This window comes from Ranitomeya variabilis, chromosome 1, assembly GCF_051348905.1.
Source record: "Ranitomeya variabilis isolate aRanVar5 chromosome 1, aRanVar5.hap1, whole genome shotgun sequence".
NCBI classification, from domain to species: Eukaryota; Metazoa; Chordata; class Amphibia; order Anura; family Dendrobatidae; genus Ranitomeya; species Ranitomeya variabilis.
In genome coordinates, this window is record NC_135232.1 from 721,846,559 (window position 1) to 721,868,233 (window position 21,675).

Genomic DNA, 21,675 nt, shown 5'->3' on the forward strand with positions numbered 1-21,675 from the left:
ATGTGAACTTTTGATCAGGGTCATTTGGATGTTTTGGGTTGTCATTATGATTTAAAAAGAGAAAACACAGTAGCTTGACAATAAATGGCTTCACCCAACCACTAACCATGAGTGGAGAAAAAGTTTGGTGTTATATTTCATATTCTCTGAAAAAAGACCAAGAAAACAAAAATTCTGCTGGGGTATGTAAACTTTTGAGCACAACTGTAAGTGGCAGTAACTCTGCTGTCTTTCACACATGTCTGCTCTCACCAGGGACATTCGGCTTGATGATCGCCGCCGCACCGGATTCACCGCCTGAGTTTGCCTGGAATAAAATAAATGTTAATTATTAATCATGTTGTATATGAAAAATGTAAATATTCACTGACAGCAAGCAGCAAAGTGGAGGACAGCAAAACAGATATACTAGTAACAGCGCATCCTCAGAACAGGACACCATGAGGCAGCACAGTACACACACGCTGGATTAAGCTTCTACCTGCTGCGTGGTAGAACTATAAGTGCCATCATACTGCGATGGAGGGCGGCTCTGGCCAGATGGAAAACAAGGCAGCCATGCTCTCACATGCGGTGTGTAAGCGCTGGGTACAGAGCATGCAGCCCCCGCCGCGCACCGGACACATCTCACCCTTTAGGAAGTGACGGGCGCAACAGAATAGGAAAACGTTGGAAGGAAAGAAGAGCGGAAGATTTCTGAGTAGAGTCCACAGGAGGAGGATCAGAGGAATCACTGAGGACAAACAGATGGACAGGTCAGGAGGAAGCACAGGGACAGTGTTGAAATATTCTGTGCTGCTGCAGCCTAATGCATGACCCAACGGCTTCACTATCCCCTAATAATGATGGTCATAAGGGTTGTCGCCAAGTTTTCCCAGCGTTACACTTAGTGTCTTGGTTAAAAAAAAAAAAAAATCTTCAAGGGACAGTCCTTAAAATATCACAAAGAAAGCCGCAGATGTCTGATTTTGGTATCTCAATTGCTATCAAGATCTCCACAGTGAATGAGAATATCTGTTTGTTGCATTTCTGTGAGCTTCAGCTCTTCTCTACAGTGGGTACTGAAAGTATTCAGACCCCTTTACATTTTTCACTCTTTTTTTGAATTTACCAAATGGCTGCAATGAAACAAAGTTCATTTTTTTCTCATTAATTTGCACTCTGCACCCCATCTTGACTGAAACCCCCCCAGAAATGTAGTCATTTTTACAAATTTATTAAAAAAGATAAACTGAAATATCACATGGTCATAAGTATTCAGACCCTTTGCTCAGTATTGAGTAGAAGCCCCCTTTTGAGCTAGTACAGCCATGAGTCTTCTTGGGAATGATGCAACAAGTTTTCCACACCTGGATTTCAGGATCATCTGCCGTTCTTCCTTGCAGATCCTCTCCAGTTAATCTTATAATAATCTTTATTTTTATATAGTGCTAACATATTCCGAAGCGCTTTACAGTTTACACACATTATCAGCGCTGTCCCCAATGGGGCTCACAATCTGAATTCTCTATCAGTATGTGTTTTGAAATGTGGGAGGAAACCGGAGTACCCGGAGGAAACCCACGCAAATACGGGGAGAACATACAAACTCCTTGCAGATGTTGTCCTTGATGGGATTTGAACCCAGGACTCCAGCACTGCAAGACTGCAGTGCTAATCCTGCTCACATATGAGGGCAGCCTGGGAAGCTCATGTGATCCAGTTCATATTCACCCCCCCTTAGGGAGCAGAAACAGACTACAAGTTAGCTATTTCTGTAAGTTTTCTCCTGTTTATTTTATACTGTTTTGCATAGTTGTATGTCTTTTAATTACCATATTTTTATACCTTTTTCTTTACTGTAAGCACTGAACCTTTTTGCATTAAAGCATAAAACTTTAACCTTGTATGTTCTAAAGAATCCATAGCCTAAGGTGTGTGAGCCTTATGAATGGTAGACAGCATTAGTAATATTTCCGGGACTCGTCGCTCATGTATTCGGTGAGTGGTGGCAGCGTGTATGAGCGGGTGTGTGGCCTGGGTCAGTGTGTGATTTATGCTCCCATCACAGAATAGGACAGAGGTTGAATGCTGGACTGAGAGTGAGGAGATAGATTAACCATTGCAGGCACAACCCCAAGTCACGTGCTGGGAGCGGTCACGTGACAAATTGGTAGCAGCACGGAGAGGGATCTGTGACAGTTCCGTCAGATTGGATGGTGAACGTTGGTGGACAGCTATTTTCAGGTCTCTCCAGAGATGCTCAATTGGGTTTAGGTCAGGGACCTGGCTGGGCCAGTCAAGAATGGTCACAGAGATGTTCTGAAACCACTCCTTTGTTATTTTAGCTGTGTGCTTAGGGTCATTGTCTTGTTGGAAGGTGAACCTTTGGCCAAGTCTGAGGTCCAGAGCACTCTGGAAGAGGTTTTCATCCAGGATCTCTCTATACTTGGCCACATTCATGTTTCCTTCAATGACAACCAGTCGTCCTGTCCCTGTAGCTGAAAAACACCCCCATAGTATGGTGCTGCCACCACCATGTTTCACTGTTGGGATTGTATTGGGCAGGTGATGATCAGTGCCCAGTTTTTCCACACATACTGCTTAGAATAATCACCAGAAAGGTCTATCTTCTTCTCATCAGACCAGAGAATGTTATTTCTCATAGTCTGGGAGTCGTTCATGTGTTTTTTAGCAAACTCTATGCAGGCTTTCATATGTCTTGCACTGAGGAGAGGCGTCCGTCGGGCCACTCTGCCATAAAGGCCCGACTGGTGGATGGCTGCAGTGATAGTTGACTTTGTGGAACTTGTTCCCATCTCCCTACTGCATCTCTGGAGCTCAGCCACAGTGATCTTGGGATTCTTCTTTATCTCTCTCACCAAGACTCTTCTCCCACGACTGCACAGTTTGGCTGGACGGCCAGGTCTAGGAAGACTTCTGGTGGTCCCAAACTTCTTCCATTTAAGGATTATGGAGGCCACTGTGCTCATAGGAACCTTGAGTACTGCAGATATTCTGTTGTAACCTTGGTCAGATCTGTGCCTTGCCACAATTCTGTCTCTGAGCTCCTTGGCCAGTTCCTTTGACCTCATGATTCTCATTTTGTCTGATATGCACTGTGAGTTGTGAGGTCTTATATAGACAGGTGTGTGACTTTCCAAACCAAGTCCTATCAGTTTAATTAAACACAGCTGGTCTCCAATGAAGGAGTAGAACCATCTCAAGGAGGATCACAAGGAAATGGACAGCATGTGACTTAAATATGAGTGTCTGAGCAAAGCGTCTGAATACTTTTGACTGTGATATTTCAGTTTTTCTTTTTTATTAAATTTGAAACAATTTCTACATTTCTGTTTTTTTTCTGTGAAGATGGTGTGCAGAGTGTACATTAATGAGAATTTTTTTTTTACTTTTTTGAATTTACCAAATGGCTGCAATGAAACAAAGAGTAAAAAATGTAAAGGGGTCTGAATACTTTCCGTACCCACTATATAACTGGGTCATTTATCAACTTACAGGTTGCAGTTCATTCTGTAGAATTTGTGCCTGGCCACGCACATCCTCCACACGTACTTAGCAGTTTCCATGTCGTCCTAACAGAACAAACAGGAAAGGTTATTGGAAAGCGAAACACAGATGACTCAACCCCGAGTTGGAGCCAAAGACCCCCACATTATGTCCTGTATTGTACCCCAGAACTACACTCACCATTCTATTGGTGCAGTCACTGTGTACATACATTATATGCTGTATTATACTCCAGAGTTGCACACACTATTCTGCTGGTGCAGTCCCTGTGTAAATACATTACATTTCTGATCCAGAGTTACCTCCTGTATTATACTCCAGAGCTGCACTCAATATTCCGCTGCTGCAGTGAGTGTGTACATACATTGCATTACTGATCCTGAGTTACAACCTGTATTATACTCCAGAGCTGCACTCAATATTCTGCTGGTGCATTCACTGTGTACATACATTACTGATCCTGAGTTACATCCTGTATTATACTCCAGAGCAACACTCACTATTCTGCTGGTGCAGTCACTGTGTACATATATTACTGATCCTGAGTTACATCCTGTATTATACTCCAGAGCTGCATTCACTATTTTGCTGGTGTATTTAGTGTGTACATATATTACTAATCCTGAGTTACATCCTGTATTATATACTCAAGAGCAACACTCACTATTCTGCTGGTGTAGTCACTGTGGACATACATTACTGGTCCTGAGTTACATCCTGTATTATACTCCAGAGCTGTGCTCACTATTCTGCTGGTGCAGTCACTGTGTACATACATTACATTACTGATCCTGAGTTACATCCTGTATTATACTCCAGAGCTGCACTCACTATTCTGCTGGTGCAGTCACTGTGTACATACATTACATTACTCATCCTGTACTGATCCTGAGTAGAGTTGAGCGACGTTGCGCCGGCCAATCAGCTTGATCGGTGCTGCAGCTGCATGTGTCACAGACACGACACATGCATGGATAGCCTGTTTGTTTGGCTCTCCATGCATGTGTTGTGACTGTCACACAACCGCGACAAAAGCAGCTGTGGCGTCAATCAGCTGATCGGTCAGTGCGATCCAGGAAGCTGGGTTTCCTCTGCAGATTATTCTGCAAGCACTATAGCTTGCCGAATAATCTCTAATCCTGAGTTACATCCTGTATTATACTCCAGAGCTGCACTCACTATTTTGCTGGTGCAGTTACTGTGTACATATATTACATTACTGATCCTGAGTTACATCCTGTATTATACCCCAGAGCTGCGCTCACTGTTCTGCTGGTACAAAGCCCCCTTTTCTCCTCTATCACCGCCCCTCTTTATATACTCACAGTCTGGAACTGGATTGTCTCCTCTTTACTGGCCAGTTCCAGAGTGAAGAATGATTTGTTGTGGGACATGTTAGTGATGTCCAACCACCTACAGGAAAGAAGAATCCAACATCAGTGATTTGGATGCAGCTCCTGAACCGGGGAGGAGGATACAATGTAACGCCGCTGTATGGATACAATCTATATCACATTCTGTTTTTTGTAGAACTTACTGTACACATCCTGAGATACATTGTCTCTTGTGCTACAGTCACATCAACAGCTGCATCCACAATTCCAGCTGACTTTACTCTCTATACATCTCTCCTACTCCCTGCTGGTTCAGAGTCTGTATGGGGTTAGCATCTGGGTACAAAGGGCAAAGACCCCCAGATGTGCAGTCACCACGTTTATGGCAGAATGTCAACAGTAGGGCTGTATGCGATGTCATGTAAAGGTTATTTGGGTTCATGTAAAAATTTCCAGACTAGTTACAATGTATCAGTGCAGATATCCTTGCTCTACTGATACATTATAACAAACCCTCAGCAGTGAGAGCAGGACTAGTTCGGAGATCTGGAAGCGTTGAATGAACACACAAAACCTATTGCACAGCTTTAGAACTTCTGACCATTAAAGCTTGAATTACAGAAGACTGGACACCTGCCCTTTAAGTACTAATACTTTAAAAATAAGTGCATCCTTACCGGAAAATAACAGGTGATCGGCCATTTTTGTGCCTAACAAAGATTCCATTCAGGCATGCCCCTATAGAGAGATCGGCACCTTGGCTGTCCTGGGAATAAGAAGATGATCTTCAGGAATTTCTAACACATATCAGCTATTATTTGTTGTTATCAGCCAGCATATAGTGTTAAAGTGCATCCCTAAAACCTGTATGGACCCGCCAATTATTCAAAGCAAAAATATAAAAGGGGCATTTGGACAATTATTGATCCCACTACAGATTGGGTGAGATCTGGAATCATCCAGCAGGTGGTGCAGCTTTATTTTAAAGGGAACCTTCACCTCCACACTTTTCACCTGCAGATGTCAGGTGATGATATAGGGGGAATGTGCAGGTAAACAGCGTGTAAATCCTCTGCTGACAATACTGGAGCAGCGGCCATGGGAGAAAGTGGAAGCGAACGGCTGCAGGGGGGATAGAACTTCATTTTCTCCCTGTAGCCGCTGCTCCAAAGCCTGAATGTAGTTTACCTGCAGAGTATCCCTATATCATCACCGCTTTATCTGCATGTAAATTGCCTTTCTGGAAAAAGCCCATCCCTTTAACACTATAAATATTTGGAAAGTTTGGTGTTTTCCATTATCAGAAGCAGTAGAGCCAAACATCCAACACCCCCCGCAGGAAATACCCCTCCACCCACTGTCTTCTCCATCATTAATTACCTTGGCAGGGTATGTTTCCTCTCCATAGTTGTCCAGCCTCTCAATTTCCTGCATGTACAAGAGCTCGGCCTCTGGAGGGGAGAGGCCCCTAAAAAGAGACCCGGGATTATAGGCTCGGATCAGTAAGGTTTTAATTCATTTGCACAAATAATAAAACTGCTTCATGTTATTAGTCAGTGCATGGACAGCTTATTGCAGCAGGGAATCCGAGCAAGCAGAGCTGTAGTGCAAAGCATGGAGGAGGAAGGAGCATCAGCTAAAGTTTGTGGTAAGATAAAAGGTAAAATTCAGATGATCTCGCTCTGCGATGGACAACGCAAAACAGCTGTGGAACAGTGCTGCAGTGTAAAGCATGGAAAGAGACTCCGCAAACAACACATATTTAGATATAAGGTGACAAACAGGACAAGAAAGTGATCAAAGCCGGTGAGAAACATACCGTAGCTTCTGGTGCAGCACCGCTACGCTCTGTGTCGCCTCCTCCAGAGTCTTTTCATCCTGGATCCATCCCTTAAAGCAACAAAAGAACATTCATATTAAACATGAAAAGGACAATTGTAAATATTTATATCTTTTTTGTTTACTGCACTGCAGACTGATACATTGTAACACCTTCAGCTGTGAGCCCCTGCTCTCCCTCCTGCACTGACAGTTTGTTACAATGTGTCCATTAATGGCAGTCCTCAGTGTTAAAAGGACAAGATCTGTTCTTAGTGCATGGATGGACAAGAATATTTCCATTCAGTAACAGCAAGTACAGATCTAAGAAATGCTGAAAAAGTAACGAACATCGGTTCAAAAGTTGTCAATTGTTTCATTATTTATAACAAACGGGAGACAGTTTCTGGCTTCAGCCATGGTGACTGAGGGGTTAACAGCAAGGGTCTCACCACAGGAAACAGCGCGTAACGTTGCAGGAAATCCTGAGATTCGTACTGATCGTAGTCGCCAAAATCAGCTGGAAAGGGAGAAAAAAAAAAGTCAGATGGTTCCTGTAAACCAGGACAGAAGATGGAAAGTTCTCTGAGGAATCGGCTCACATGGGGGTCCACACCCAGTGACAAAAACATCCAGAGAGCAGAAAGTTCAAGTCCTTAACCCTCCCTGTGCCAGGACATGTAATGACCCCACAACTGTTGCTTTGAATGGGGCAGGGTCCCATTAACCTTGGGTGTCCGTGTACTCACCCTGCACAGCCAGGCCCGCCAGCTGGATAGCCTGCTCCAAACTACAGGGGATCTTCCCCTCCAAAATGTCCTTCTTCAGCTGCAGGTAATACTGGTATCTGCAGAGACAAAGTGCACGAGGCGTAAGAGCTGGGACAACGGACTGGAGGATTCAAATCAAGATCTCTGCTTGCCATCAGTGAAAAACGAGCTAAACACAATTGCTCGGATCCGCCTGGAGTCCTGGCTGGAGATGGACACATGGAGAAAATCAGAATGTTCTATTCACAGACAGGAAGCGGAAATCAGGAAAATGGTGAAGAATTGATGCAAAACTTTTCTTATGTTGCCGCGACATCCATCACCGAATGCATCCTCTATGTCCATCCGCTCACCTGGTGATCTCCTGCTGCAGCTGGGACACGGAGGGCACGTAGTAAACCACCCCAAAATACACGGTGGACTCCAGGGCGTACTTGTCCAGCTGCTTCTTCAGAGGTTTCTCCAGATCCACCCATCGCTGCTGGTTCTGCTTGTTATAATACCACAGGCTGAAGTAGGTCACCTGAAAGAAGGACAACAGTAATAATCTGATTACAGAGTGGTGAGCCATCACTAACTGATACTCTGAGAGTGTGAAACTGGCAACTGCATGAGCGCCAAACCTACGGCGCTTGCACCAGATCCACAGACCGGGCGCCAGTCCCACGGACCGCGCGCCAGACCCACGGACCGAGCGCCAGACCCACGGACCGAGCGCCAGACCCACGGACCGAGCGCCAGACCCACGGACCGAGCGCCAGACCCACGGACCGAGCGCCAGACCCACGGACCGAGCGCCAGACCCACGGACCGAGCCCCAGACCCACGGACATAGACATAGAGTTGCTCAGTGTATGAATTCTGGTAATCTGCGTGTCCCCCACTATACGCTGCTCATCCGGGGAGCGCAGAGATCAGCGCGGGGAGACGGGATTATTCAATATTCACTAATCTGAGAGAAGAACAAAAATTATTACCTCACCCAACATCACTGACCGCATACTACACACTGTACCGCTCCAGGAGTTCAGATACAACCCCAGCTTAGATACATACACTGTACAGACAGTATATACCATACACACAGTGCTCCATATCACACAGGATAGGATTAGATACATGGATCAGCAGACAGTATCACACAGGATAGGATTAGATACACGGCTCAGCAGACAGTATCACACAGGATAGGATTAGATACACGGTTCAGCAGACACCATCACACAGGATAGGATTAGATACACAGCTCAGAACACAGTATCACACAGGATAGGATTAGATACACAGCTCAGCAGACAGTATCACTCAGGATAGGATTAGATAAACGACTCAGTAGACAGTATCACACAGGCTAGGATTAGATACACAGCTCAGCAGACAGTATCACACAGGACAGGATTAGATACACGGCTCAGCAGTCAGTATAACACAGGACAGGATTAGATACACAGCTCAGCAGACTATCACACAGGATAGGATTAGATACACAGCTCAGCGGACAGTATCACACAGGATAGGATTAGATACAGAGCTTCAGCTGACAGTATCACACAGGATAGGATTAGATACACAGCTCAGCAGACAGTATCACTCAGGATAGGATTAGATAAACGACTCAGTAGACAGTATCACACAGGAGAGGATTAGATACACAGCTCAGCAGACAGTATCACACAGGACAGGATTAGATACAAGGCTCAGCAGTCAGTATCACACAGGCTAGGATTAGATACACAGCTCAGCAGACAGTATCACACAGGACAGGATTAGATACACGGCTCAGCAGTCAGTATAACACAGGACAGGATTAGATACACAGCTCAGCAGACTATCACACAGGATAGGATTAGATACACAGCTCAGCGGACAGTATCACACAGGATAGGATTAGATACAGAGCTTCAGCTGACAGTATCACACAGGATAGGATTAGATACACAGCTCAGCAGACAGTATCACACAGGATAGGATTGGATAGACAGTTCAGAAGACAGTATCACACAGGATAGGATTAGATACACGGCTCAGCAGACAGTATCACACAGGATAGGATTAGATACACGGCTCAGAAGACAGTATCACACAGGATATGATTAGATACACAGCTCAGCAGACAGTATCACACAGGATAGGATTGGATAGACAGTTCAGAAGACAGTATCACACAGGATAGGATTAGATACACGGCTCAGCAGACAGTATCACACAGGATAGGATTAGATACACGGCTCAGAAGACAGTATCACACAGGATAGGATTAGATACACGGCTCAGAAGACAGTATCACACAGGATAGGATTAGATACACAGCGCAGCAGACAGTATCACACAGGATAGGATTAGATACATGGCTCAGTAGACAGTATCACACAGGATAGGGTTAGATACACAGCTCAGCAGACAGTATCACACAGGATAGGATTAGATACACAGCGCAGCAGACAGTATCACACAGGATAGGATTAGATACACAGCTCAGCAGACAGTATCACACAGGATAGGATTAGATACACGGCTCAGCAGACAGTATCACACAGGATAGGATTAGATACACGGCTCAGCAGACAGTATCACACAGGATAGGATTAGATACACGGCTCAGCAGTCAGTATAACACAGGACAGGCTGGTCCTAACACCACTGATGCATGTGTCCCCTCGGTGACCCCTCACAGTCGCTGCAGATGATGACGCGGTCCGGCAGGAATGATGTGGGGACATATTTAGCCATCGCGCAACAGAACAGGACGGGCGGTGACATCTGAATCTCCTGCTAGGAGCTGTCAGTCATCGCCCTTCTGGGTCCTGGAGCCATGAACCCACAGTCAGCGCCCAGAGTCGCTGGGGTCCTGGGGTCTCCCGGGCCCCTCGGAACGTTATCACATTGTGAGACAGTGAATGTGAAGTAGACTGTCACCATGGCGGTCGTCCAGGGAGCCAGCTCTGGCCTGGAATGTGTTGCACAACAGCACCGGCTGCATTCCGCGCATTGCTCTGCCGCAGCCCCAGCCATCCTCAGCTGTCAGCGGGCAGGTAACGTCACTGTCACCGGGATGCCACACGCTTCACATTCCTCACGCCATGCCAGTGAAACCTTTCTCCAATTTTCTGCTCTACTCCCTGATGAAGTTTAGGACTCCTGCTTGCTGTCAGTAAATAGAAATTCAACTTAAAACCCCCCCAAAACATTCTGACACAAAACTTCTCACAGCTGCAGCTTGCTACAATGTAGCAGTGTAGGAATCCTCCAAACTGGACTTATCGGCAGCACTAATGCCTCTGCTCAATCCCAGGATGATAGGGCTCTCGGACACTGACACACTGCACCAAACGCTCAGCTGTGACAGAAGGACAAAGTGGAGGTGTTCAGATAGGAAACATAAATATTTATAAGGTATTTTCAAAGACAGAAAACAGGGATATTGAAATTGATATAAAGAAAAACCCATTTCATTACTCAACGATTAGGATCATATAGAAATTACTGCCCCTAAATGGGCTTCACCTCGCTAAGGTCCAGATATTTATGGATAAATCATGAGTGTCTGGGACCCCCAATCTTCCTCCAGGATTCCCATCCCAGCTGATAAAGTGGCAATAAAGGTCGATAATAGGAATATCCAGACTACAGTCTGCACAGAACTACAAGTCCTAGCACAGCCGTCATTACCTCTCGGAGCTCCAGCCTCTGGGCCACGGCCTCCAGACACTCCTGTCCTGAACTTTCCACGGACAGGGTGAACTCCACAAACTCATTGTTGAGCAGCTGGATGCGGGCGACCAGGCAGCTCTTACTGGACACCGTGTATCTCCTGGTCCGCTTCAACTTCAGCCCAAAAGGAAGCGGCATTTTCCCAGCGAGGGCGATCAGCTGCGGAGTCCCGGGGGTCCGGCCCAGATCATCCAGCAGCCATTAAATACAGAGAGAAGAATCTGCACTTGCGACACATTCAGGACCCTGTGGAAAGAAAAAGCAACATAAGCCATGGGGAGAAGGAGCAGAGACATGAGCTCACAGGCAAGAAAAGATAGAGACAGGAGAAACACGGGGAAAAAGGACAGAGACCGGAGAAGCACAGGGGAAAAGAGACAGAAACCAGAGCAGCACTGGGAAAAAGGGACAGAGACCGGAGCATAATAGGGAAAGAGACAGAGAACATTGCTACACAGGGTTAAAGGGACAGAGACTGTAGCAGCACAGGGGAAAAGAAACAGAGACCGCAGCAGCACAGGGAAAAAAGGACAGAAACCGGAGCAGCACCGGGTAAAAGAGACATAGAACGGAGGAGCAAAAGGGAAAAAGGACAGAGAACGGAAGACTGGAGCAGCACAGGGGAAAAAGGACAGAGACAGGAGCAGCACAGGGGAAAAGGGGCAGAGACCGGAGCAGCACAGGGGAAAAGGGACAGAGACCGGAGCAGCACAGGGGAAAAGGGACAGAGACCAAAGCAGCACAGGGGAAAAGGGACAGAGACCAAAGCAGCACAGGGGAAAAGGTACAGAGAACAAAGCAGCACAGGGGAACAGGGACAGAGAATGGAAGACCAGAGCAGAACAGGGGAAAAAGGACAGAGACAGGAGCAGCACAGGGGAAAAGGGACCGAGACCAGAGAAGCACAGGGGAAAAGGGAGAGAGACCAAAGCAGCACAGGGGAAAAGGAACAGAGGCCGGAGCAGCACAGGGGAAAAGGGACCGAGACCGAAGCAGAAAAGGGACAGAGAACGGAAGACCAGAGCAGCACAGGAGAAAAAGGGACAGAGAGAGAAGCAGCACAGGGGAAAAGGAACAGAGACCGAAGCAGCACAGGGGAAAAGGAATAGAGAACGGATGACCGTAGCAGCACAGGGGAAAAGGGACAGAGACCGGAGAAGCACAGTCGAAAAGGGACAGAGACCAGAGAAGCACAGGGGAAAAGGGACAGAGACCAGAGAAGCATAGGGGAAAAGGGAGAGAGACCGAAGCAGCACAGGGGAAAATGGACAGAAACCACAGCAGCACCAGGCAAAAGAGACAGAGACCAGAGCAGCACTGGGCAAAAGAGACATAGACCGGAGAAGCACAGGGGAAAAAGGACAGAGAACAGAAGACCGGGGCAGCACAGGGGAAAAGGGACTGAGACCAGAGCAGCACAGGGGAAAAGGGGCAGAGACAGAAGCAGCACAGGGGAAAAGGGAGAGAGTCCGAAGCAGCACAGGGGAAAAGGGAAAGAGAACGGAAGAAAGTAGCAGCACAGGGGAAAACGTACAGAGACAGAAGCAGCACAGGGGAAAAGGGAGAGAGACCGAAGCAGCGCAGGGGGAAAGGGTGAGAGACCCGAGCAGCACAGGGGAAAATGGACAGAGACAGAAGCAGCACAGGTGAAAATGGACAGAGACAGAAGCAGCACATGTGAAAATGGACAAAGACCGGAGCAGCAAAGGGGAAAAGGGACAGAGACCGGGGCAGCAAAGGGGGAAAAAGGACAGAGACAGAAGCAGCACAGGGGAAAATGGACAGAAACCAAAGCAGCACCAGGCAAAAGAGACAGAGACCAGAGCAGCATAGGGCAAAAGAGACATAGACCGGAGAAGCACAGGGAAAAAGGACAGAGAACAGAAGACCGGGGCAGCACAGGGGAAAAGGGACTGAGACCAGAGCAGCACAGGGGAAAAGGGGCAGAGACTGGAGCAGCACAAGAGAAAAGACAGCAGAGCAGCACAGGGGAAAATGGACAGAGACAGAAGCAGCACAGGGGAAAAGGGACAGAGAATGGAAGACCAGAGCAGCACAGGGGAAAAAGGACAGAGACAGGAGCAGCACAGGGGAAAAAAGACAGAGACAGAAGCAGCACAGGAGAAAAGGGACAGAGAACGGAAAACCGGAGCAGCAGTGGGGAAAAAGGACAGAGACAGGAGCAGCACAGGGGAAAAGGGACAGAGACTGAAGCAGCACAGGGGAAAAGGGACAGAGACCGAAGAAGCACAGGGGAAAAGGGACAGAGAACGAAGCAGCACAGGAGAAAAGGGACAGAGAACGGAAAACCGGAGCAGCACAGGGGAAAAAGGACAGAGACAGGAGCAGCACAGGGGAAAAGGGACAGAGACCAAAGCAGCACAGGGGAAAAGGGACAGAGAACGGAACACCAGAGCAGTAAAGGGAAAAAGAACAGAGACAGGAGCAGCACAGGGGAAAAGGGACAGAGACCAAAGCAGCACAGGGGAAAAGGGACCGAGACCGAAGCAGCACAGGAGAAAAGGGACAGAGAACGGAAAACCGGAGCAGCACAGGGGAAAAAGGACAGAAACCGAAGAAGCACAGGGGAAAAGGGACAGAGAACGGAAGACCGGAGCAGTACAGGGGAAAAAGAACAGAGACAGGAGCAGCACAGGGGAAAAGGGGCAGAGACCGAAGCAGCACAGGAGAAAAGGGAGAGAGAGCAGAGCAGCACAGGGGAAAAGGGACAGAGAACGGAAAACCGGAGCAGCACTGGGGAAAAAGGACAGAGACAGTAGCAGCACAGGGGAAAAGGGACAGAGACCAGAGCAGCACAGGGGAAAAGGGACAGAGACCGAAGCAGAAAAGGGACAGAAAACGGAAGACCAGATCAGTACAGGAGAAAAAAGGGACAGAGACAGAAGCAGCACAGGGGAAAAGGAACAGAGACCGAAGCAGCACAGGGGAAAAGGGACAGAGAAAGGAAGACCGTAGCAGCACAGTAGAAAAATGGACAGAGACAGAAGCAGCACAGGGGAAAAGGAACAGAGGCCGAAGCAGCACAGAGGAAAAGGGACAGAGAACGGATGACCATAGCAGCACAGGGGAAAAATGACAGAGACAGAAGCAGCACAGGGGAAAAGGGACCGAGACCAGAGAAGCACAGGGGAAAAGGGAGAGAGACCAAAGCAGCACAGGGGAAAAGGAACAGAGGCCGGAGCAGCACAGGGGAAAAGGGACCGAGACCGAAGCAGAAAAGGGACAGAGAACGGAAGACCAGAGCAGCACAGGAGAAAAAGGGACAGAGAGAGAAGCAGCACAGGGGAAAAGGAACAGAGACCGAAGCAGCACAGGGGAAAAGGAATAGAGAACGGATGACCGTAGCAGAACAGGGGAAAGGGACAGAGACCGGAGAAGCACAGTCGAAAAGGGACAGAGACCAGAGAAGCACAGGGGAAAAGGGACAGAGACTAGAGAAGCATAGGGGAAAAGGGAGAGAGACCGAAGCAGCACAGGGGAAAATGGACAGAAACCGGAGCAGCACCAGGCAAAAGAGACAGAGACCGGAGAAGCACAGGGGAAAAAGGACAGAGAACAGAGGACCGGGGCAGCACAGGGGAAAAGGGACTGAGACTGGAGCAGCACAAGAGAAAAGGGAGAGAGACTGGAGAAGCACAGGGGAACAGGGACAGACACCAGAGCAGCACAGGGGAACAGGGACAGACACCAGAGCAGCACAGGGGAAAAGGGACAGAGACCGGAGAAGCACAGGGGAAAAGGGACAGAGATCGAAGCAGAAAAGGGACAGAGAACGGAAGACAGGAGCAGTACAGGGGAAAAAGAACAGAGACAGGAGCAGCACAGGGGAAAGGGGGCAGAGACCGGAGCAGCACAGGAGAAAAGGGAGAGACCGGAGCAGCAAAGGGGAACAGGGACAGAGACCAGAGCAGCACAGGGGAACAGGGACAGACACCAGAGCAGCACAGGGGAAAAGGGACAGAGACCGGAGAAGCACAGGGGAAAAGGGACAGAGATCGAAGCAGAAAAGGGACAGAGAACGGAAGACCGTAGCAGCACAGGAGAAAAAAAGACAGAGACAGAAGCAGCACAGGGGAAAGGGAACAGAGTCCGAAGCAGCACAGGGGAAAAGGGAGAGAGACCGAAGCAGCACAGGGGAAAAGGGAGAGAGACCGAAGCAGCACAGGGGAAAAGGGAGAGAGACCGAAGCAGCACAGGGGAAAAGGGAGAGAGACCGAAGCAGCACAGGGGAAAAGGGTGAGAGACCGGAGCAGCACAGGGGAAAATGAACAGAGACAGAAGCAGCACAGGGGAAAATGGAGAAAGACCGGAGCAGCAAAGGGGAAAAGGGACAGAGACCGGAGCAGCAAAGGGGGAAAAAGGACAGAGACAAAAGCAGCACAGGGGAAAATGGACAGAAACCAAAGCAGCAGGCAAAAGAGACAGAGACCAGAGCAGCACAGGGCAAAAGAGACATAGACCGGAGAAGCACAGGGGAAAAAGGACAGAGAACAGAAGACCGGGGCAGCACAGGGGAAAAGGGACTGAGACCAGAGCAGCACAGGGGAAAAGGGGCAGAGACAGGAGCAGCACAAGAGAAAAGGGAGAGAGACTGGAGAAGCACAGGGGAACAGGGACAGACACCAGAGCAGCACAGGGGAAAATGGACAGAGACAGAAGCAGCACAGGGGAAAAGGGACAGAGAACGGAAGACCAGAGCAGAACAGGGGAAAAAGGACAGAGACAGGAGCAGCACAGGGGAAAAGGGACAGAGACAGAAGCAGCACAGGAGAAAAGGGCCAGAGAAAGGAAAACCGGAGCAGCACTGGGGAAAAAGGACAGAGACAGGAGCAGCACAGGGGAAAAGGGACAGAGACCGAAGCAGCACAGGGGAAAAGGGACAGAGAGAGAATCAGCACAGGGGAAAAGGGACAGAGAACGAAGCAGCACAGGAGAAAAGGGACAGAGAATGGAAAACCGGAGCAGCACAGGGGAAAAAGGACAGAGACAGGAGCAGCACAGGGGAAAAGGGACAGAGACCAAAGCAGCACAGGGGAAAAGGGACAGAGAACGGAACACCAGAGCAGCAAAGGGAAAAAGAACAGAGACAGGAGCAGCACAGGGGAAAAGGGACAGAGACCAAAGCAGCACAGGGGAAAAGGGACAGAGAACGGAAAACGGAGCAGCAAAGGGAAAAAGAACAGAGACAGGAGCAGCACAGGGGAAAAGGGACAGAGACCGAAGCAGCACAGGGGAAAAGGGACAGAGACCGAAGCAGCACAGGAGAAAAGGGACAGAGAACGGAAAACCGGAGCAGCACTGGGGAAAAAGGACAGAGAAAGGAGCAGCACAGGGGAAAAGGGACAGAGACCGAAGCAGCACAGGGGAAAAGGGACAGAGACCGAAGCAGCACAGGGGAAAAGGGACAGAGACCGAAGCAGCAGCACAGGAGAAAAGGGGCAGAGACCGAAGCAGCACAGGAGAAAAGGGAGAGAGAGCAGAGCAGCACAGGGGAACAGGGACAGAGAACGGAAAACCGGAGCAGCACAGGGGAAAAGGGACAGAGACCAAAGCAGCACAGGGGAAAAGGGACAGAGAAGGGAACACCGGAGCAGCAAAGGGAAAAAGAACAGAGACAGGAGCAGCACAGGGGAAAAGGGACAGAGACCGAAGCAGCACAGGGGAAAAGGGACAGAGACCGAAGCAGCACAGGAGAAAAGGGACAGAGACCGAAGCAGCACAGGAGAAAAGGGACAGAGAACGGAAAACCGGAGCAGCACTGTGGAAAAAGGACAGAGACAGGAGCAGCACAGGGGAAAAGGGACAGAGACCGGAGCAGCACAGGGGAAAAGGGACAGAGACCGAAGCAGAAAAGGGACTGAAAACGGAAGACCAGAGCAGTACAGGAGAAAAAAGGGACAGAGACAGAAGCAGCACAGGGGAAAAGGAACAGAGACTGAAGCAGCACAGGGGAAAAGGGACAGAGACCAGAGAAGCATAGGGGAAAAGGGAGAGAGACCGAAGCAGCACAGGGGAAAATGGACAGAAACCGGAGCAGCACCAGGCAAAAGAGACAGAGACCAGAGCAGCACAGGGCAAAAGAGACATAGACCGGAGAAGCACAGGGGAAAAAGGACAGAGAACAGAGGACCGGGGCAGCACAGGGGAAAAGGGACTGAGACTGGAGCAGCACAAGAGAAAAGGGAGAGAGACTGGAGAAGCACAGGGGAACAGGGACAGACACCAGAGCAGCACAGGGAAAATGGACAGAGACAGAAGCAGCACAGGGGAAAAGGGACAGAGACCGAAGCAGCACAGGGGAAAAGAGACAGAGAACGGAAGACAGGAGCAGTACAGGGGAAAAAGAACAGAGACAGGAGCAGCACAGGGGAAAGGGGGCAGAGACCGGAGCAGCACAGGAGAAAAGGGAGAGACCGGAGCAGCACAGGGGAACAGGGACAGAGACCAGAGCAGCACAGGGGAACAGGGACAGAGACCGGAGAAGCACAGGGGAAAAGGGACAGAGAACGGAAGACAGTAGCAGCACAGGAGAAAAAAAGACAGAGACAGAAGCAGCACAGGGGAAAGGGAACAGAGTCCGAAGCAGCACAGGGGAAAAGGGAAAGAGACAGAAGCAGCACAGGGGAAAATGGACAAAGACCGGGGCAGCACAGGGGAAAAGGGACTGAGACCAGAGCAGCACAGGGGAAAAGGGGCAGAGACAGAAGCAGCACAGGGGAAAAGGGAGAGAGTCCGAAGCAGCACAGGGGAAAAGGGAAAGAGAACGGAAGAAAGTAGCAGCACAGGGGAAAACGTACAGAGACAGAAGCAGCACAGGGGAAAAGGGAGAGAGACCGAAGCAGCACAGGGGAAAAGGGTGAGAGACCGGAGCAGCACAGGGGAAAATGGACAGAGACAGAAGCAGCACAGGGGAAAATGGACAGAGATAGAAGCAGCACAGGGGAAAATGGACAAAGACCGGAGCAGCAAAGGGGGAAAGGGACAGAGACCGGGGCAGCAAAGGGGAAAAGGGACAGAGACTGGAGCAGCAAAGGGGGAAAAAGGACAGAGACAGAAGCAGCACAGGGGAAAATGGACAGAAACCAAAGCAGCACCAGGCAAAAGAGACAGAGACCAGAGCAGCACAGGGCAAAAGAGACATAGACCGGAGAAGCACAGGGGAAAAAGGACAGAGAACAGAAGACCGGGGCAGCACAGGGGAAAAGGGACAGAGAACGGAAGACCGGAGCAGTACAGGGGAAAAAGAACAGAGACAGGAGCAGCACAGGGGAAAAGGGGCAGAGACCGAAGCAGCAGCACAGGGGAAAAGGGGCAGAGACTGAAGCCGCACAGGAGAAAAGGGAGAGAGAGCAGAGCAGCACAGGGGAACAGGGACAGAGAACGGAAAACCGGAGCAGTACAGGGGAAAAAGAACAGAGACAGGAGCAGCACAGGGGAAAAGGGGCAGAGACCGAAGCAGCAGCACAGGGGAAAAGGGGCAGAGACCGAAGCAGCACAGGAGAAAAGGGAGAGAGAGCAGAGCAGCACAGGGGAACAGGGACAGAGAACGGAAAACCGGAGCAGCACAGGGGAAAAGGGACAGAGACCAGAGCAGCACAGGGCAAAAGAGACATAGACCGGAGAAGCACAGGGGAAAAAGGACAGAGAACAGAAGACCGGTGCAGCACAGGGGAAAAGGGACAGAGACCGAAGCAGCACAGGGGAAAAGGGACAGAGAACGAAGCAGCACAGGAGAAAAGGGACAGAGAACGGAAAACCGGAGCAGCACAGGGGAAAAAGGACAGAAACCGAAGAAGCACAGGGGAAAAGGGACAGAGAACGGAAGACCGGAGCAATACAGGGGAAAAAGAACAGAGACAGGAGCAGCACAGGGGAAAAGGGGCAGAGACCGAAGCAGCAGCACAGGGGAAAAGGGGCAGAGCCTGAAGCAGCACAGAAGAAAAGGGAGAGAGAGCAGAGCAGCACAGGGGAACAGGGACAGAGAACGGAAAACCGGAGCAGCACAGGGGAAAAAGGACAGAGACAGGAGCAGCACAGGGGAAAAGGGACAGAGACCAAAGCAGCACAGGGGAAAAGGGACAGAGAACGGAACACCGGAGCAGTAAAGGGAAAAAGAACAGAGACAGGAGCAGCACAGGGGAAAAGGGACAGAGACCGGAGCAGCACAGGGGAAAAGGGACAGAGACCGAAGCAGAAAAGGGACAGAAAACGGAAGACCAGAGCAGTACCGGAGAAAAAAGGGACAGAGACAGAAGCAGCACAGGGGAAAAGGAACAGAGACCGAAGCAGCACAGGGGAAAAGGGTCAGAGATAGGAAGACCGTAGCAGCACAGTAGAAAAATGGACAGAGACAGAAGCAGCACAGGGGAAAAGGAACAGAGGCCGAAGCAGCACAGAGGAAAAGGGACAGAGAACGGATGACCATAGCAGCACAGGGGAAAAATGACAGAGACAGGAGCAGCACAGGGGAAAAGGGACCGAGACCAGAGAAGCACAGGGGAAAAGGAACAGAGGCCGGAGCAGCACAGGGGAAAAGGGACCGAGACCGAAGCAGAAAAGGGACAGAGAACGGAAGACCAGAGCAGCACAGGAGAAAAAGGGACAGAGAGAGAATCAGCACAGGGGAAAAGGAACAGAGACCGAAGCAGCAAAGGGGAAAAGGGACAGAGACCGAAGCAGCACAGGAGAAAAGGGACAGAGAACGGAAAACCGGAGTAGCACAGGGGAAAAAGGACAGAAACCGAAGAAGCACAGGGGAAAAGGGACAGAGAACGAAAGACCGGAGCAGTACAGGGGAAAAAGAACAGAGACAGGAGCAGCACAGGGGAAAAGGGGCAGAGACCGAAGCAGCAGCACAGGGGAAAAGGGGCAGAGACCGAAGCAGCACAGGAGAAAAGGGAGAGAGAGCAGAGCAGCACAGGGGAAAAGGGACAGAGAACGGAAAACCGGAGCAGCACTGGGGAAAAAGGACAGAGACAGGAGCAGCACAGGGGAAAAGGAACAGAGACCAAAGCAGCACAGGGGAACAGGGACAGAGACCGAAGCAGAAAAGGGACAGAAAACGGAAGACCAGAGCAGTACAGGAGAAAAAAGGGACAGAGACAGAAGCAGCACAGGGGAAAAGGAACAGAGACCGAAGCAGCACAGGGGAAAAGGGGCAGAGCCTGAAGCAGCACAGAAGAAAAGGGAGAGAGAGCAGAGCAGCACAGGGGAACAGGGACAGAGAACGGAAAACCGGAGCAGCACAGGGGAAAAAGGACAGAGACAGGAGCAGCACAGGGGAAAAGGGACAGAGACCAAAGCAGCACAGGGGAAAAGGGACAGAGAACGGAACACCGGAGCAGTAAAGGGAAAAAGAACAGAGACAGGAGCAGCACAGGGGAAAAGGGACAGAGACCGGAGCAGCACAGGGGAAAAGGGACAGAGACCGAAGCAGAAAAGGGACAGAAAACGGAAGACCAGAGCAGTACCGGAGAAAAAAGGGACAGAGACAGAAGCAGCACAGGGGAAAAGGAACAGAGACCGAAGCAGCACAGGGGAAAAGGGTCAGAGATAGGAAGACCGTAGCAGCACAGTAGAAAAATGGACAGAGACAGAAGCAGCACAGGGGAAAAGGAACAGAGGCCGAAGCAGCACAGAGGAAAAGGGACAGAGAACGGATGACCATAGCAGCACAGGGGAAAAATGACAGAGACAGGAGCAGCACAGGGGAAAAGGGACCGAGACCAGAGAAGCACAGGGGAAAAGGAACAGAGGCCGGAGCAGCACAGGGGAAAAGGGACCGAGACCGAAGCAGAAAAGGGACAGAGAACGGAAGACCAGAGCAGCACAGGAGAAAAAGGGACAGAGAGAGAATCAGCACAGGGGAAAAGGAACAGAGACCGAAGCAGCAAAGGGGAAAAGGGACAGAGACCGAAGCAGCACAGGAGAAAAGGGACAGAGAACGGAAAACCGGAGTAGCACAGGGGAAAAAGGACAGAAACCGAAGAAGCACAGGGGAAAAGGGACAGAGAACGAAAGACCGGAGCAGTACAGGGGAAAAAGAACAGAGACAGGAGCAGCACAGGGGAAAAGGGGCAGAGACCGAAGCAGCAGCACAGGGGAAAAGGGGCAGAGACCGAAGCAGCACAGGAGAAAAGGGAGAGAGAGCAGAGCAGCACAGGGGAAAAGGGACAGAGAACGGAAAACCGGAGCAGCACTGGGGAAAAAGGACAGAGACAGGAGCAGCACAGGGGAAAAGGAACAGAGACCAAAGCAGCACAGGGGAACAGGGACAGAGACCGAAGCAGAAAAGGGACAGAAAACGGAAGACCAGAGCAGTACAGGAGAAAAAAGGGACAGAGACAGAAGCAGCACAGGGGAAAAGGAACAGAGACCGAAGCAGCACAGGGGAAAAGGGACAGAGAAAGGAAGACCGTAGCAGCACAGTAGAAAAATGGACAGAGACAGAAGCAGCACAGGGGAAAAGGAAGAGAGGCCGAAGCAGCACAGAGGAAAAGGGACAGAGAATG

The 21,675-nt window shown here is 49.8% G+C and overlaps 1 protein-coding gene across 2 annotated transcripts in view; it reads right to left on the reverse strand.

Annotated features, from left to right (window-relative positions):
* PTPN21 (protein tyrosine phosphatase non-receptor type 21) overlaps window positions 1–21,675 on the reverse strand; it is a 57,498-nt gene that overhangs the window by 11,789 nt on the left and 24,034 nt on the right. The window contains exons 2-12 of one of the 2 annotated variants that reach the window (XM_077267576.1): window positions 11,102–11,389; window positions 7,786–7,955; window positions 7,412–7,509; window positions 7,115–7,182; window positions 6,664–6,734; window positions 6,225–6,312; window positions 5,522–5,610; window positions 4,836–4,923; window positions 3,499–3,575; window positions 632–733; window positions 253–307 (exon numbers count right to left, since the gene is read on the reverse strand). In XM_077267576.1, coding sequence (XP_077123691.1) covers window positions 253–307; window positions 632–733; window positions 3,499–3,575; window positions 4,836–4,923; window positions 5,522–5,610; window positions 6,225–6,312; window positions 6,664–6,734; window positions 7,115–7,182; window positions 7,412–7,509; window positions 7,786–7,955; window positions 11,102–11,281 — 1,086 coding nt within the window. In that variant the 5' untranslated portion in view covers window positions 11,282–11,389. The remainder of the gene's footprint in view (window positions 1–252; window positions 308–631; window positions 734–3,498; window positions 3,576–4,835; window positions 4,924–5,521; window positions 5,611–6,224; window positions 6,313–6,663; window positions 6,735–7,114; window positions 7,183–7,411; window positions 7,510–7,785; window positions 7,956–11,101; window positions 11,390–21,675) is intronic. The other variant, XM_077267577.1, reaches the window with a different exon arrangement.